General features: G+C 46.3%; 1 protein-coding gene across 5 annotated transcripts in view; it reads right to left on the bottom strand.

The window, feature by feature from the left end:
* The window catches only part of SCML4 (Scm polycomb group protein like 4), a 65717-nt gene that overhangs the window by 9904 nt on the left and 38899 nt on the right, over window positions 1–16914 (bottom strand). For 2 of the 5 annotated variants that reach the window (XM_057739640.1, XM_057739644.1), the window contains 2 exons: window positions 10366–10656; window positions 2053–2198 (listed from right to left, as the gene is read on the bottom strand). In XM_057739640.1, the coding sequence (XP_057595623.1) occupies window positions 2053–2198; window positions 10366–10656 (437 nt within the window). Of the gene's footprint in view, window positions 1–2052; window positions 2199–10365; window positions 10657–10819; window positions 11962–16914 lie in introns of those variants that run through there. The other 3 variants (XM_057739643.1, XM_057739642.1, XM_057739645.1) reach the window with 3 other exon arrangements.

Raw genomic sequence — 16914 nt, 5'->3', positions numbered from 1 at the left:
CATGAGGGTGGAGCCCTCGTGAATGGAATTAGTGTCCTCATGCAATGAGAAGATGGCAGCCCGCAACCTGGAAAAGGGCTCTCACCAAAAGCCGACCTTGATGGCAACCTGATCTTGGACTTCCAGCCTCCAGAACTGAGAAATAAATTACTGTTGTTCATAAGCCAGTCAGTCTATGGTACTTTGTTACAGCAGCTTGGAGTGACTGAGATAAAGTATCATCCCATTAGAGCCTGAAACTAGTGGTTACCTTTTCATTCCAGGTGCTGGTATAAGGCCCTGACTTCCATCCATCATCCTAATCTCTGGTTTCCTTTCTTGGGAAGCTCACCTGCCTTTAGCTGACTTCCAAATTGCTAATGACACTCTATAAGGGATTTCAGGTGTTTTTTGGCCCTGTCAATAATGCTAGGTGGCATATCACTAAATAATGCACCTGCTTCATCCGAGGGTTTAGCACAAATGATTACTAAGGGAATGCCAATCCTTCGAAGTCCTGATATTGCTCTCATTTGTCTCTGAAAATGGTAACCCTTCAGATTGCATGTTGAATTCACAAACTTAGTAAGGCTGGGTTTCCTCCTTCTCCTATAGTGCTATTTTCAGATTACTAGAGACAAAGGTAGAGACTTTGGGTGCTGAGGTAGGGAGAGGAGGCACAGTACAGGACTCCTTCCTCCATCCAGCCGGCTACCCGGCCAGCACTGAGGAAGCACCTACTCCATGCCCCTCACTCTCCACGTCCTTGGTAAAATGGTGGAGTGGGCAAAGCTCATCTGTGGGCCCTCCCAGGGGGCTCACTGCTGAATGTTCTCTCTTTACCCCACCTCCTGGACTTCCGCTGCCTCCTGTCATGCTGGAAGGGAGCCAGAGTCCTCCCACTCAGATCTGTCTAAATGTAACCCCTCTGTGGTCCTTGCTCTCAAGGCCCCACTGGTAGCTGAGGTCAAGTATATCCCTACTAAAATATGAGAGTTGGGTTATATGATGGTCCTCCCCAGGTCTCAGTGTATGATCTCTATGATCTTTAGTTCAAATAAAATGAAGGACAGGGAGGAAAAAATAATGGTAACTCTGGCAGACAGAAGAATGCTCCCTCTCCTCCCCACGAGATGTCTACATCCTAATCCCTGAAACCTGTGACTATGTTAGGTTCCCTGGCAAAGGGGAATTAAGGCTGCAGATGGAATTAAGGCTACTAACCGGCTGCCTTTAAAATAGGAAGAGTGTCCTGGATTATTGGGGAGGGAGGGAGACGATGCAATCACAGGGTCCTTAGGAGTGGAAGAAGAAACCAGAAGAACCAGAGAGCTGGCAGCCTGAGAGGGACCCAGCTTGATGGTGTCGGCTTTGAGGATGAGGATAGGGAGGTGGGAGCCAAGAATAAGGGTGGATCTCAGTGCTGCAAAGGCAAGGAAATGAATTCTCCGTAGAGCTTCCAGAAAGAATGTCAGCCCTACCAACACCTTGGTCTTAGCCCAGTGAGACCCCCGTCAGACTTCCGACCCATGGAACTGTAAGATAATAAACTTGTGGTTTTAAGCTACTATGTTTGTGGTAACTGGTTACAGGAACAATTGAGAACTGACACAGTAAGCTTGGCAGGTAAAGCACTAATAATGACCTTTTCCAAAAAATGTACCATCTTCATATATTTTAGAATCTCCTAAATAATTATACAAATACCTGCTAATCTACGAGCCAGGCACTGTGCGGAACACTTTATGTGCATTTTCTCATTTAATCCTCAAAGCAGCTTAGGAACAGGCACTGTTCGTTTGCTGGCATGTTGTAGGTGTGCTGGAAATGTCTGTTGAGTGCACAGACAGACGGATGGATGGGCAGGAAAACCAGCACTCCTGATAAAGGCCAAAGTGAGGGAACAGATGGGACAAACATCCCTTAAAAACAAAGCGAGGTAGTTGTTCTGCTCTGAGGAACCTGTGGTTCCACCTGGCCTCCTTGAGTGGTGACCCCAGGGCATCGTGCAGAACCCCCCCAACCCCCACAGCTCCCTGACCCCCTACCCCCCAGGCCCACCACTGCGCATACATGCTTCCGGAAGAGCTCCACGTGGGGGCCCAGAGCCTGTGGGTCTGCGTCTTTCACGAACCAGACCACATCCTCCACGGACCAAGTGGAGGGGTTCCTGCTCCTTGGCCGCCGGGCGTCCTGCCCGTCCGGAGACGGGCTTGAGGCTGGAAGATAGAGCACAGAGAGGGAGGCCCTGAGACAGCGGGCCTCAGGCCTCAGCACCTACCTGGTGCTGCCTGCCCCCACCTGGCCCTCGAGTCCAAGGCGGCTGCCTGAGGGGCCTCCTGTCACTAAGAAAGGCTAGGAGTGCCTGCTCTTGTCAGGAGCCTGGAGCACCATGGCCACTCCGGGGGACAGCGGCCTCCCCATCTGTAGAGAGGTTCTCTGCCCTCCCAGGGAGCAGAGCTTTAGAAAATGGATCTCCTCCAGCAGGCTGAAATGCTGCCCTGCTAGAGTTTTAAAGACCCCTCCTGCTCAGTTCTGTCTCAGTGGGACCCGGGCCTCCTGTAAGCGGGTACTTGGCGACCAGAGAACGCTTGCTACATGAGGCCTCTGTAGTATGTGATGCCAGAAAGACTTCAGGTCCTTTCTGCCTCCACTGGCGTCACCCTGATACAATAAGGACGCGGCAGAATGGAGGAACACCTTGGTGCTTTTCCTGGGTCTCTATGCTCCACCATCTCAGAAGCCCTGTCTACGAGAGGCCTGTGCCCTGCTCCACGTGTGCAGAAAGAAGACTCACCGCCCACGTGGAGCGCCTCCCCAGCCCTCGGGTCTATCAAAGCACTCACTCCAACCTCCCCACTAGAGGGGGGATTCCTTGGCAACAGGCGCCTACTCCTGTGCCTGGTTCGTGGCTGGTGCCTGGTCAGTGACGGTAGCATGAGTTGCATTGTTGCATAAATGCTTTTCCCGCATGGCAGATTAAAAGGTGCAGGACAAATGAAGGAGGAAGAGAGTAGGGAATCAATATTTAGGTAATATTTAAGGGGTGACTTTTTTGTATGTCCCAAACTAATTCATCCTCTCTCCCTAGAACCAGCATCTCCTCCTATCTCTCATGTTCCTGAAACCTCAGTGATATCTCTACCTCCTGCCCCTCATTTGTGCCCCAAATTCAATTACTCTGAAGCTCCTAGAAGGATGCCTCTCATGCTGGTCTCTCTTCCATCCCTGCTGCCCCGATCTGAGAACTTCGTGCCCAATCCCCTACAAAGGTTTCCTAACAGGTCGCCTCACCCCATGCTCTCTTCCTTCTAGAGCAAAACTGCCACCACCTCACGCTCTCCCTAGTTCCAGCTCCCATGCCCCTTGTGGATGCCCCTCGCCTGTGCACTGCATCTGCACTCTAGCACAAGGTCAAGGGCTCTCTTTGGTCTCAATATCTTTCCTGCCAGGATGAAGGGGAAGAGCTTTGGTGCCAGAGAGACCTAGGGACAAATCCTGGCGCTGCCTGTCACTAGCTGTAAAATGACAACGCTCTCCCCTCGGAAAGGCAGGTGTGAGGTTGGAAATGGGAATCAGCACTGGCCCTATGGCCAACCTGCATCAGGTGGTCCACGGAGGGAAGGAGGCACCCTCCTACCTCCCTGCTGTCCTGCACACCCCCCATCTGGACACACTGGTTGTGACCAAATGTTCCTCCAGCTTCCAATCTCCACCTTACCTGGTGCTTTTGCTTCTGTCTAGAAGGTGTTTACCCTCCCTCCTTTCCAAAGAAGTTCTATCTGCCATCAAAGCCCAGGTAGATCCCTTCACAGGTAGCATTTCCGTGTCCTGCCATCTGGATGTCACCTTTAACCCCCAAATCTTTGTTCGTTCTTCTCTTAAAGATGCTCTCTCCACATTCTGCCTTGTATTGCCATTATGCATGTGCTTGTCTGGAACCTCCAGTTTTTAAATTTCTTGAGGATGATCTTTTTTTTATCTCCCCCCTATTCATCCACAGACACCTATTGAGCATCTCTTCTGCACCAGGTCCTGAGCAAAGTGTTTGGTGAAAAATGGGATCCTCTCATTACAGGGTTTATTATCATTGACTTCTCCACAGCTCCAAGCAAATAGATTTGTAATATGGGTTTAATGAATGTAAAATGAATCAATACACTTTACAGAAACAGTGTAAGTAACTTACACAAAGGCTTTGTGTGAATAATCCTTAATCCTATTTTTAGGCTCTGAACAATGAAGCAGCTTCCCCACAGAATAATTCTAAGTTAGACGTTGAGAAGCCTTCACTTCCATTTCCCTTCTTTAATCTCAGGGTGGAGTGGTTTTCTGCTGTCTCTTTTTTCCCTCCTCTTTTCATGTGCTTGAGAAGCGCACAGTTCTCCAGTAGTGCTGAGAAAAGCATAGCATCACATTTCCAAGTCTGTCCTAAATACATGAGGGTTTGCTTGAGAATTGGATTTGAGATCTTCCCTGCCTTTTCCTTGTTGGACCTGGAAGGGTCCCCTAAGGTGATTTGGCATTGGGGGGGGGGTGCATTTTGCCGGGAAACTATTAATGCACCCTGGGGCCATCTGAATGCTGATGCATGCTTATTAGAGATGATTTCACTGCATTTAAAGACATCTGCACTCAACATGGGAAGGAGGAACCACGGAAATCGCATTTGCCTTTGGAGCCTGCCCCATCAGAGTGTCGGCGGTAATCAGGGTGATAATAGATGCTCTGATTACAAAGGCGGGAAGTCTTCAGTGCCAAGAATGATTTTAGAGTGATCAGAGCAGAGGTCAAATCTAATCTCCTGTGTTTGACAGGAAGGAAAAACACCAGACTGACTCACAACATCATCCATGGGATTCTCAGGTCCTTTGAGCAAGGCCAGGGAAATACTTCCCCTGTGAGCCATGGCCATGGGGCTGAGGAAGGGGGTCTGGCTTGTCTTTAGGGGGAGGCTCTCCAGGTGGTGAATGTGGAGGGAAAGTGGCTCTGCTCCTGGCACCTGGTACTAGCGGAGGGCATTTTCACTTTTCCTCTCTGAGGGACCTTGTAGCATACCAGACAGAGAGCAGCAGGAAGCTGTCACACCTCAGGGCCTGCTCAGGAGCCAAAGCACAAGAACTAGCTCTAGGAGGAAGAGGGGCCTTTCCCGTGGCAGGTCTGTAGCGCCTCTGTGCTGGCCCATGTGCACACAAGGACAATGAGTACACCAGCCCCTCCAGCTGCTGCGAAGGTGCCGGGAAGACAGATGGGTCTGGCCTGACGCAGCCACGCCAGGCCGATGTGACTGGACAGTGCTCAGACGTGATGGAGGCGAAAAAACCTTGCTCCTAAAGGAACAGAGCATCCAAAGCACGCCTGCCAACGGCCTTTATGGGAGGCAGCATTCTCCAGCCCCGAGAAGTTCGTGTGCGGTCAGGCCTGTTCCCTGGGCACTGTCGGAGACGTGTGTACAGTGAAACCCAGCTGTGAATGGACGTAGAATGAAAGATGGTGGTGGCTGTTTCTAATGCTGCACACATTCACCAGGAATAGAATGACTGTGAATCTAGCTAAAGCAACCCTGGACATCCTCACAGCCCAGGGCCCCGTGCTGCTGCCTGTGAGTTGCTCTCTGTCTCACATAGACCCACAAAGCACATGCACAATTTCCTTTTGCTCATTCATAATTCAAAGGGAACTTTTCAGCTAACGATAGAGTCAGGTGAAAGAACGGCAGGAACAATAAGCCAGGAGTCAGAAGCCCCTACCACCCACCCACTACGCGAGCGTCTCTGTGCTTCTCCGATATGAAATAAGGAGTTGGGAAGGATCTCCAACGTCCCTTCACACCACAGGCTGTCCCAGGCAACACAAGGAAGCTACCTTCTCATACGCCTGAAGCCTCTCAGTGTGTCCGTGTGCAAAGCACAGTGAATGCAGAGCCAATGGCCAGGTTTTGAGCCCCTTCCGGGACCCGATCATTCTATTCCCTGAGGGCCTCAGATTCTTCATCTTGTTTCTCAAAAGTAAGAATCAAGTGAATCTGTGCTTTGGGCTGGAGCCTGACAAGAAGTATCTTGAAGGGACGCCCATCAGTTTCCCACAGGGGCCCCTCGGTGTTGTTGGCTAACGTTCGTCTCTCTGGAACTGGATGCTGCCAGAAAGCAGGGCCCACGCGTGACCAGCTCTCAGCTCCATCCTTAGACCTTAGAGGAGCCCCTGGCATACTGTGCTCCACAAGCGTCTGCTGGCCAGGACCAACCAACATCTGAGTCTTAGCTGCTTCACCCGTCCAACACCTGCCATGTTGTGAGGATTAAATGGGATGATGCGAAGCATGAAACAGTAAGAATTAATCAAAAGGTAGCTTCTACTCTTCTTCTTCTTATATGTGGTGCCATAATGGCCAATAGATTTGTCTTCCTAAATTCTGCGGCCATCAGCTCACTTCTCTGTTCAGCAAAAAAAGCCCAATCATCTGCTTGCCTCGAACCCCAGTTTCGCAGCATGATCTCCCTTGGTGTCCCTGCGCAAACGCTGCTCTTTCCTCAGAATGATAAGCCCTGCCACCCCTTCACTCACTCCACCTCCCTCGCGTGGCGCTCTGTCCCCTTTCTTTTTCCGGCTGAACCCTTCTCTCTCCGTCAGCCAAGGCCACACCCTACGGAATCAAGCTCCAACCTGTGGAAAGCACGTGAGTGTTAATAACAAGGTAGAGCCACTTGAGCTCGGAAGCTTGGATACACTCACGGTTGGGACTTCTACAGCACGTCCCGCTAATGCAAGAGTCAGGAAGCGTCTGTTATCCAAAACCTCTTTATAGTTCTTAGTGATTATATCTTGGATGAGAGACAGAGGAGAGCTCTCTGATTTTCATCTGAGTATCAGCAAAAAACAGGGAAACATGTCCTGTGAGTACACTCCTTCAGAGTCCACTGGCAGAGGCGATAGGCATGATATATCAAGACAGCAGGAGGCCGGGGTAGGTATTCACAGGAGAGAGAGGCCTGAGAGGTTTCTCATGTCATCGATACCAACTGTCCTGTGCAGCCTCGTGCCATTTTCTGGCTTCTGCGGTTTTAAACCATTTTGATTAGGACCATGGGGAAAAATCCATTTCTAGGTCCCTTCCAGGTTTATGACTTTGGTCAAACCCTCTTAAAGAGATATGGTTTCTTAACATCAACTGCCTTCACTTGGGATGCAATTTGACAGCAATTCTGAGCACTTCTTTGGGCGGAGGGAAAACTTAACAGCCCTCCCGAGGGCCCGCAGCCGGCACCTGGACTGGCAGTTAGGTGACAAATGGGTAAGGAGGCCAGGGGTTGGCTCTCCTGTTTTAATGTACTGCCACTCAATTCAGCATGGTGTATCTCCATGATTTCCAAATGTGTTTTACTGTGCAAACTTTGTTCAAGCTACACAAATGTAGAACCCCATTCTGCAAAAGTAAAGAGGCACTGGTTAAAGAGGGCGGTGTTGGAGTCCTGTCTGCTCCCACCCCCTCTCTTCTACCCCCCAGAACCGCAGAGGGACCCCCTGAAGCTCACTGAGCATGGTTTGAAAATCCCTCGGGTAGTTTTTAAAACCAGCTTTGAAGCCAGTTTAAGTCAAATCCTGGCTCAACATTTGACGGGCCTTCCCTTGATCGTCACTTGCTTTATGTGTAAACTGAATATAATAATACCTACAGTAATAATATACACCTGCTATAATAGTAAATCATAAGATATAGCTTATAATAAGTTATAAATAATGTGTGGAAAGTATCTGGCCCATGGTAGGTGCTCAATAAATAGCTCTTTAGGATATGCCTCAAACAGGCCCCTTTTCTGGGGCGGCAGAGGGTTCAAATATGCGTGCGAGACCTCATGACGCTGGGAGTCTGGTTCCTACTATGCGACGGGAGAGAGGAAGTACTAGAGATGAGGAGACAAAGTGCCGCAGGAGGAAACAGGAGGGAAGGAACATTTCTAACCAGCAGCGGCTGAAACCGCCAGTTGCTGACCCAATCTTTTTTTCCACTTCCGCGTACATCTTTCTGGCCACAGTCAGTGGTCTGTCTGGAGAGGAAGGCAGTAGGCCCTGGTGGGCTCCATTTCTCTGGTCTCACCCAAGATCCTGAGAGGCAGAAGTCCTGAGCTAGTGGGGCTCCCCTGGGCTGCAACTAGGGCTCTGACAGAGAGGGCTTTCTCAGAGCTGGTTCTGAGCAACTCTGGCCTTCCCTTTGCTTAGATTACTCAGACGGTAGGTCAGGATCTAATTCAGGAGAGCAAAGGGCAGGAGTGAGAGGAAAATGAAGCACAGGAGGGTTGTTGGAGCTGGGTTGGAAGTTCATCCCAGGGCTCTGCGGGAAGGAGGCAGAAAGAGAATGGGGGCGGGGAGATAAATACCTTGAGACCCCTTTGAAGGGTCCTGGATCCCCCTCATCCAGGGGCACCAGGTGGGCTGCGATGGGGGCAGACAACGCTGCGGTGAGAGATGGAGGGACAGCAGTTCTCTCCATTCATATCTTGTCTTCCCCTTCCTGCTTGAAATCCCACGCTTAAGACACGGCGTCTAAGATTTCACCAACTTGAATGGGAGAGTAAATATCTCTTTTTTAAAAGCAGTACTCCTAGGTTTATGAGTCAATTCAATCAGCCTGGTGTCCTGTGATCACCACCGTGAGCAGATGGAAATTGTGGTGAGGAGAAGAGGTTGAGAGACGGAGATGTGTGAAGGGCAGAGGGACCCCAGGATGAGGGCTTTGACAACTGGGGGTGCAGAGGCGGAGAGAGAGTGAAGTTTACTGAATACCTTCTATATGTCTGGTGTTACACTAACTCCAGGGATAAACCTGGGAGATACCTGCCGCCCGCATTTACGTCATCATGTTGGTTTGTGGCAGCTTTTGTTCCCTTCTCTTTGTTCTTAGAAACCAGATGGAACAATGTCTCTCCTCTTTGGAAGATGGGATCTGCCCACTCAAAGCTGCCTGGCCGATGGCCCTGCAGGATGACGCTGGGGAGCAGTCTGCAGGGTGCCTCCACATTCGGCAAGAGCCGCCATGGCTGAGGGAACGGTGCCTTGCCCCTCACAACTACCTCCCCTCCTCGGCCGGCAGAGGCTCGTCTGGGACAGTGAGGCTCTTTGAGGGGAGCGTGTGGAGGATCTCGGATCATACACAACAGCTCGTCTCTGTGGCTGTAGCGGCTACCAGTGGAGAGATCCAAGGCTCAGAGCAGAAATGCCAAAGACAACAGCAGCCCACGGGAGGCGCCAGAGGGGCAAGAGGAAGACTCCCTGACTCCTTGGCCTGGGGCCTCCTTTCTTCAGCAGGTCTCAGGTGTGGAGATGATGGGCTGTGCATTGAGGGGAGTGTTCACGTGATCTGTGACTGCTAACACTTGTTCAGCTCTTACTAAGGGTCCTAGGTCTTGTACTAAATACAGATGAACTTATTTAATCCTCCCAACAAACTTATGAAGCAGGTGCTATTATTATTATTATTCCCATTTCACAGGTGAGGAAACTGAGACACAGAGCAGTTCAGACTTGCAAAAGGTCACACAGTCAGAAAATGGCAGATCCAGGATTCCAGCCCAGGCCGTCTGGCTCCACAGGCCATGTGGGTAGCCACTATGCTCTACTCACTAACGAAATACTGAACCTGAAAATGATTTTTTAAATAACATAAATCAAAATGGACATCAAGCTATCCCTAGAATGACAGTACTTTCACACACAGCATCCCAACAAGCTGACTTTAATGCGTGAGTCAGAGGTAGCATCATAACCAGCATTGTGGGGATGGTACTGAACTCTGGTTCTGCCCATGCATTTGTATCCTGCAAGCGTCACCCCACTCTGCAAGAGGAAACTCTATACCAACATCTCGTTCTTCTTTTTCCTGGCACAGAGCTAGTCTACACGTCTCAGACTCCCCCAGAGTTAAGTGTGGTAAAATGGGCATCACTTTCAGGCTCTAGGGAAATGCATTCGCCCTTTCCCTTTCTATCGCTAAATGCATGGGGCATGGAGGCCGTAGAGGACAGAAGAGCCACAAAATGGACAGATCCTGGGTCCCTGAGTTGGGATACACACACCAATTAGGAACACCCACTTTGGACTCCTGAATAAAAAAACTTCTATTGTGTTTGAGCCACTGTACATTTTGGATTCTGCTTATTCCTATAGCCTAGCTGACTCTAATACACCATTTGCTTTGCTTGTGGTCAAAGGCTGAAGTCAGCTGCCTTCAAGAACAACAAAAATCCAAGAAGGGATTTGTAGAAACTTCTAATTTCCCAGTGTTGCCATATTCAAATAGCCATAGTCCCCTGGTCTCCCTACGTTCGGTGGTCCCAGGGCAAGGGCAGAGGAGGTTAGGTCATGGGGAAGCCAGCGCATGCATTACGTTACCACGTCTGTTTCCTTCAAGAGAGGTCCCGTTTCTCTTGGGGCTGGAACCAGGGGGCCTCAGCCCAGGTGCTGAGGGGCCTCCGGAGGACATGGGGCTGGTGCGGGGACCACCAACTGCGGTGGCTGAGCCTCCCCCAAGGTGGCCGTCTCCAGAGTTCTGCCTCTTGCAGTACAACGAAGAGGAGATGGGCAGGGAGCCCCGGTGGCTACAGGTGGAGGTGGAGGGGTCCAGGCTGTAGCGGTTCATGTTTGCAGGGTTCACCAGGCACTCCTCAGTGGTGACTGTTTTTGCTAAGCAGGAAGGCAGGGCAGAGAAGCAGAGATCAGAGAGCAGTTCAAGAGGTCGCCTGGTGCTGAGTCTTGGGAAACCTTTCCCCAGCAGCACGGGTGCCACTGTCTATGGGGATGGCAGATGAGAAGGCATGACCCCACGGCACAATCCCCAATAGCTCACCTCTCAGCAGATTGACAGCTGCCTCCCCAATGAAGCATATTTTAGTAGGAATTGGGACATGTGACCCTCCATGTTCCGAGGAAAATGTGATTATCTTGGTTATTGATGGCTTGTAAATAAAATTCAAACAAAGGTCTTTGTCCCTCCAGGGCTCTGCTCCTCCAGGAGTCACTGCCAGCTTGTCAGAATCTCCCTGCTCCCTCCTCTTGCCCATCACCACTGCCTCCCTCACTTGGCCCAGGATTCCTGGGGGAGATCAAGCCAGAGTCACAGTGTCCCAGAGTTAGGAGAAACCACTTCAGCCTGGGTTCTGACACAGGTGTGATAGTGCTTCCTCCCCACACGTTTAGTCCCAATACACACGAGGGCACTAACCTTCCACCAAAGCTAACAAACTTGGGACACAAATGCTGATCTGGATGGCCCCATGGTCCTCCTTGAACCCTGCAGATGAGAGAGAAAGAGCCAACCTAAAGAGAGTAGAGGACCTGAAGAGTCTGCCAACCTTATTATCAGTTCCCCCACCCAAGTAGATCAAGACTTTGTACACTTTTAAAGCTCATTCTTGCACCCTGTTGAACTCTGTGAGGTATACCTGTGGCCAAATGGTGTGGTGTGATTTGCTTTATTTTATTTTGAAGGACTAAGTCCAGAGGAATTACAGGAATAGAAAGAGGAAGAAAAATATTCTGGTAATTCCTTTTCTTCAGTCCCTCCCATCCCTGACAAGATCATATATCTCTCTAGCCTCATCAATAATCATCTATATACTACACATGATCAAAACAGATATAGATATCCCCAAAGACACTAGAATAACAAAAACCAATGGATCCTCCAAGCTTGGCAATGAGTAAACACATTTGGGGCCACAAGATCCAGATGTCTTCTTCATGAATGGATTCCTCCCACAATATAGATACTGAAAGATTAAGAATTGATTTTATTAGGGGAACTAGCAGGTCTTCTCACAGGTAGGGATACATATGGAGCTTGCCTGGAAATAAAAACCATTGCATATGGAATGCAGGTAAAGCAGTGCCTAGAGCAAATTTATAGCTATAAATACTTACATTTAAAAAGAAGAAAACTCTCAAATTAATAACCTAATCTTCCTCATTAAGATACTGGGGGGCAGGGGGGAGGGCAAATTAAACCTAAAGCAAGTGGAAGGAAGAAAATAATAAAGATTAGAGCAGAAATTAATTAAATAGACAATAGAAAAATAGAGAAAATCAAAGAACCCAAAAGCTGGCTCTTTGAAAAGATCAACAAAATTGACAAACTTTTAGCTAGATTGGCCAAGAAAAAAGAGAGAAGACTCAAATTACTAGAATCAGAAATGAAAGAGATGACATTATCATCAATCTCACAGAAATAAAATGGATTATTAAGAAATATTACAATTATATGACAGTCAATTAGGTAACTTAGAAGAAATGGACAAACTACCAAAACTGACAAAAAGAAATAGACAATCTGAATAGACCTATAACAGTTAAAGACATTAAATTAGTAATCAAAAAACAAAGAAATCCCAGGCTCAGATGGCTTCATAGATGAATTCTACCAAGAATTTAAAGAAGAATTAAAGCCAATTCTTCACAAATTCTTCCAAAAAGTCAAAAAGGAGTGTCATGAACTGAATTGTGTCCCCCTCAAATGTTCATATGCTGAAGCCCTAGCTCTCATTGCAACTATATTTGGAGACAGGGGTCCATAAGGAGGAAACAGAGGTTAAGTAAGCTCTTAAGGGTAGGACCTCACCCTGATAGGACTGGTTAAAAAGAAAGTACTAACAAGAAGAGGAAGAGACTTGAGAGAGCTCTCTCCCTCTACGCACACATGCACAGAGAAGAGGCAATGTGAAGACACAGAGCGAAAGTGGCTGTCCACTAGCCAGGAAGAGAGCTATCACCAGAAACTCACCCTGATGACACCTTGATCTCAGACTTTTAGCCTCTAGAACTGTGAGAAAATAAATTCTGTTGTTAAAGCCACCTAGTATGTGGTATTCTGTTATGGCAGCCAGGCAAACTAATATAAGGAGGGACTACTTCCCAGCTCATTCTATGAGAACACTAATACCCTGAGACCCAAACTAGACAAAGACATCACAAGAAAACTACAGGTCAATGTCTCATTAATATGGATGCAAAATTTTTCAACAATATACTAGCAAAACAAATCCATAACATACAAAATGACATATATCATGATCAAGTAGGATTTGTTTCAGGAAGGCAGGGTTGGTTTCTGAAAATCTGAAAATCAATTAACGTAATATGTGATATCAATAGAACAAAAAACAAAGATCATGCGATTATCTTGATAGATGCAGAAAAAGCATTTGACAAAAATCCAACATTGTTTCATGAGAAAAACACTCAACACACTAGGAATAGAGGGGAACTTCCTCAAAAGCATCCACAAAAAATCTACACTTAAAAAAAAAAAAAGAAAGAAAGAAAAAAATAATAAATAAACCCTACACTTACCATAGTTAATGGTGAAAGACTGGATTCTCTTCTTCCTAAAATCAGGAACAACACAAAGATGTCTCTATTCTTGCTACTTCTATTCAACATTGTATTGGAGGCTCCAGCAAGAGTGATTAGGTAAGAAAAAGAAAAGGCATCTAATTTGGGAAGGAAATTAGATATCTCTTGTATGTAGAAAATTCCAAGGAATCCAAAAAAAACTACTGAAATTAATAAATGAATTCAGTAAAGTTACAGGATACAAATTTTTTTTTCTTCGGGCATACCTTGTTTTATTATGCTTCACTTTATTGCATTTAGCAGATACTGCATTTTTTACTAATTGAAGTTTTGTGAAAATGAAGCTAGTCTATTGGCACCATGTTTCTAACAACATTTGCTCACTTTGTGTCTCTGTGTCACATTTTGGCAATTTTCACCATATCCCAAACTTTTTCATTGTTATTATATTTGTTATGGTGAACAGGATACAAAATTAACATTCAAATGTCATTCGCATTTTATACACTTGCATTAAACAATCTGAAAATGAAATTGGGGAAAGAATTCAATTTATAATAGTATTAAACAGAATAAAATACTGAGGAATAAATTTAACAAAAGAAGTATAAAACATGCTATAAAAACTACAAAACATTATCAAAAGAAATTAAAGATCTAAATACTTAATTGGAAAAAAATTCCATGTTTATGAATCAGAAGACTTAATATTATTAAGATGGCAACACACCCTAAATTCATCTGTGGATTCAACGCAATTTTGGTCAGAATCTCAGCTGACTTCTTTGTAGAAACTGACAAGCTGATGCTTTTTTTAAACTTGAACAAACTCTTTGGCCAACCCAATAAAACTCATATGGATTTTCAAGGAACCATAAATAGCCAAAACAATCATGAAAAAAAAAAAAATAGAGTAGTCACACTTCCCAGTTTCAAAATTTACTACCAAGCAATGGTAACAAAGACAGTGTGGTACTGACTTAAGGAGAGATGTACAGAACAATGAAATAGAGTTGAGAGTCCAGAAATAAACCTATGTGTCATGTTCAACTGACTTTCTACAAAGGTGCCAAGATCATTCAATAGGAAAAGAACAGTCTTTTCAAAAACTGGTGCTGGGACAACTGGATATCCACATGTAAAACAATGAAGTTGGACCCTTACTTTATACCATACACAAAGAATTAACTTGAAATGGATCAAAAGAGCAAAAACTTGTAAAGCTCTTAGAAGGAAGCATAGGGGTAAATCTTTATGATCTTGGCTTCGACAAGGTATTATTATATTTGACATCAAATGCATGAGCAACAAAAGAAAAAACAGACAAATTGGATTTATCAAAATTTAAAACTTTTGTATTTAGAAAGACACTATCAAGAAAGTGAAATTTCCCACAGAATGGGAGAAATTACTTGCAAATCATATCTCTGATAAAGAATTCATATTCAGAGTATATTAGAAAAAACTCTTACAACTCCACAATCAAAAGACAACCAATTTTAAAATGGCCAAAGGACTTGAATAGACATTTCCCCAAAGAAGATATACAGATGGCCAATCAGCACACGAAAACTTGTTCAAATCATTAGTCATTGGGGAGTGCAAATCAAAACCACAGTGAGGTACCACTTCACACCACTAGGATGGTTATAATCAAAAAGTCAGATAATAGCAAGCGTTAGTGATGCTGCAGAGAAACTGGAACCCCAACCCTGCTGGTGGGAATGTAAAATGGTGCAGCCTCTTTGGAAAACAGTCTGGCTCTTCCTCAAATGGTTAAAAATAAATTCACCACATGACCCAGCAATTCTACTCCTAGGGGTGTGTGTGTGTGTGTGTGTGTGTGTGTGTATTTTTTTTTTCCAAGAGAAATGAAATTTCCACACAAAAATTTATACATGAATGTTTATAGAAGCACTACTCTTAAGAGCCACAATGTGGAAACAACCCAAAATGCTATCAACTTATGAATGGATAAACAAAACATGGCATATGCATACAATGAAACATTATTCAGCCATAAAAAAGGAATGAGGTTCTGATCCATGCTACAGTGTGAATGAGCCTTGAAATGTTATGCTAAGTAAAGAAACCAGGCCACAAAAGACCACCTATTGAATGATTCCGTTCGCATGAAATGTCCAGGATAGGCAAATCTATAGAGACAAAAGTAGGTTAGTGGTTGCTTAGGACGTGGGGGTTGGGGGGATCAGGGGTGCTAGCTAAAGAGTGTGTGGGGTTTGAGGTGTTGAAAACCTTTCACAGGTGACTGGGGTGATAGCTGCAATAAATCTGTGAATATACTAAAAAGTGTTGAATTATACGCTTTAAATGGGCGCATTGTATGATACATGAATTATATCCCAATAAAGCTGTTTCTCGAAACCCATTGCAGAGGCCCAGTGTTTGGCTGCGCACACAGTCTTGGGAGTGTTGCGCAGTCAAGTCTGACATTGCTGTGGCCACTAGGACCCAGGGAAGCTGAGCGGCAAAGGGTGGGCGTGCTCTGGGCTCCTGCTTTGTGGCTGCTGCGGGGCTGCAAGATGTCTCCAGGAGCCCGGAACTCTGCACCTTCGCCTGGATGAGCTCTGCTGCATCTTCCCTCCTGGTCAGAAGACATCGGCAGGAAGGACCTGGCTGTGGAGCTGTGTCCTAGGCAGCTTCTTGAATGGAGTGAAGAAGAGAACTATCATTTTTGAGCACCTGCTATGGGCCAGCACACTCCAAGCCGGCGAGCAGGAAGGGTGCCACTACATTCCCTCCATTGGAAAGTTTTCATAGTCGGGGATACGAATGCTTTTTGTGTCCTCAGTGTCTGGTGTGGTGCTTGGCATTCAAGAAGGTGCTCAATAAATATTAAGTAGACATTTGGGCAGTAAGGCTGTCATTGCACGGAAGATGCATTAAAATTCAGATTATAAAGAACTAAATATAAATTCTTCAAGTAGATGCATGATAAACAATGAAAATATCTAAAACATTTATTCTGTTTATTAAATATTTTAAATCCAAATTGAATATGCCTGTGGAATTCTCATAGTTTAAGGTAGAGAATGCAGATAATTCACCAATCTGTACTGTAGCTGGAAAATACAGATGCAGACGGAACATTGCTCTCCTATGACAATGTGTGGAAATCGGGAACAAGGGAATATGGACCTTATTGGTTTAAAAACTGCTGACAACCATGGGTGAGATCAAAGGTAATAAAAGCCAGCTTCTGGGCTACAATCCAAATGAATTCATCAGCAAGTAAAACCGACTTCAGAGAGCGTCGAGCAATAGCCGTCTACCCAGCATGCCAGCGATTCCAAAGGCAGCCAGGTGGACGGCCACGGAGACGCATCGCTAAGGCCCAGCCCTGGTCCTACACAGCCTGTAGCTCCCAGGAAGCCTGGGAGTGATTAGCACGTTCAGGTACACACATCAGGGTGCTGTTCAGAACTGACAAGATGCATCTGCTCAAACCCAATTAACACAGCCTTTTCCTCACCTTTATAAATAGGGGTGCTGACGCTTACATCATACCTGGGTGTAAAAATGACTGATACAATGAAGGCCATCATCATTCAACCACACGACGGAAAAGGACCT

The sequence above is a fragment of the Hippopotamus amphibius genome, chromosome 6 (genome assembly GCF_030028045.1).
Source record: "Hippopotamus amphibius kiboko isolate mHipAmp2 chromosome 6, mHipAmp2.hap2, whole genome shotgun sequence".
NCBI classification, from domain to species: Eukaryota; Metazoa; Chordata; class Mammalia; order Artiodactyla; family Hippopotamidae; genus Hippopotamus; species Hippopotamus amphibius.
Note: the sequence above shows the minus strand (reverse complement) of the source record. Positions and strands in the feature narration are given on the sequence as shown.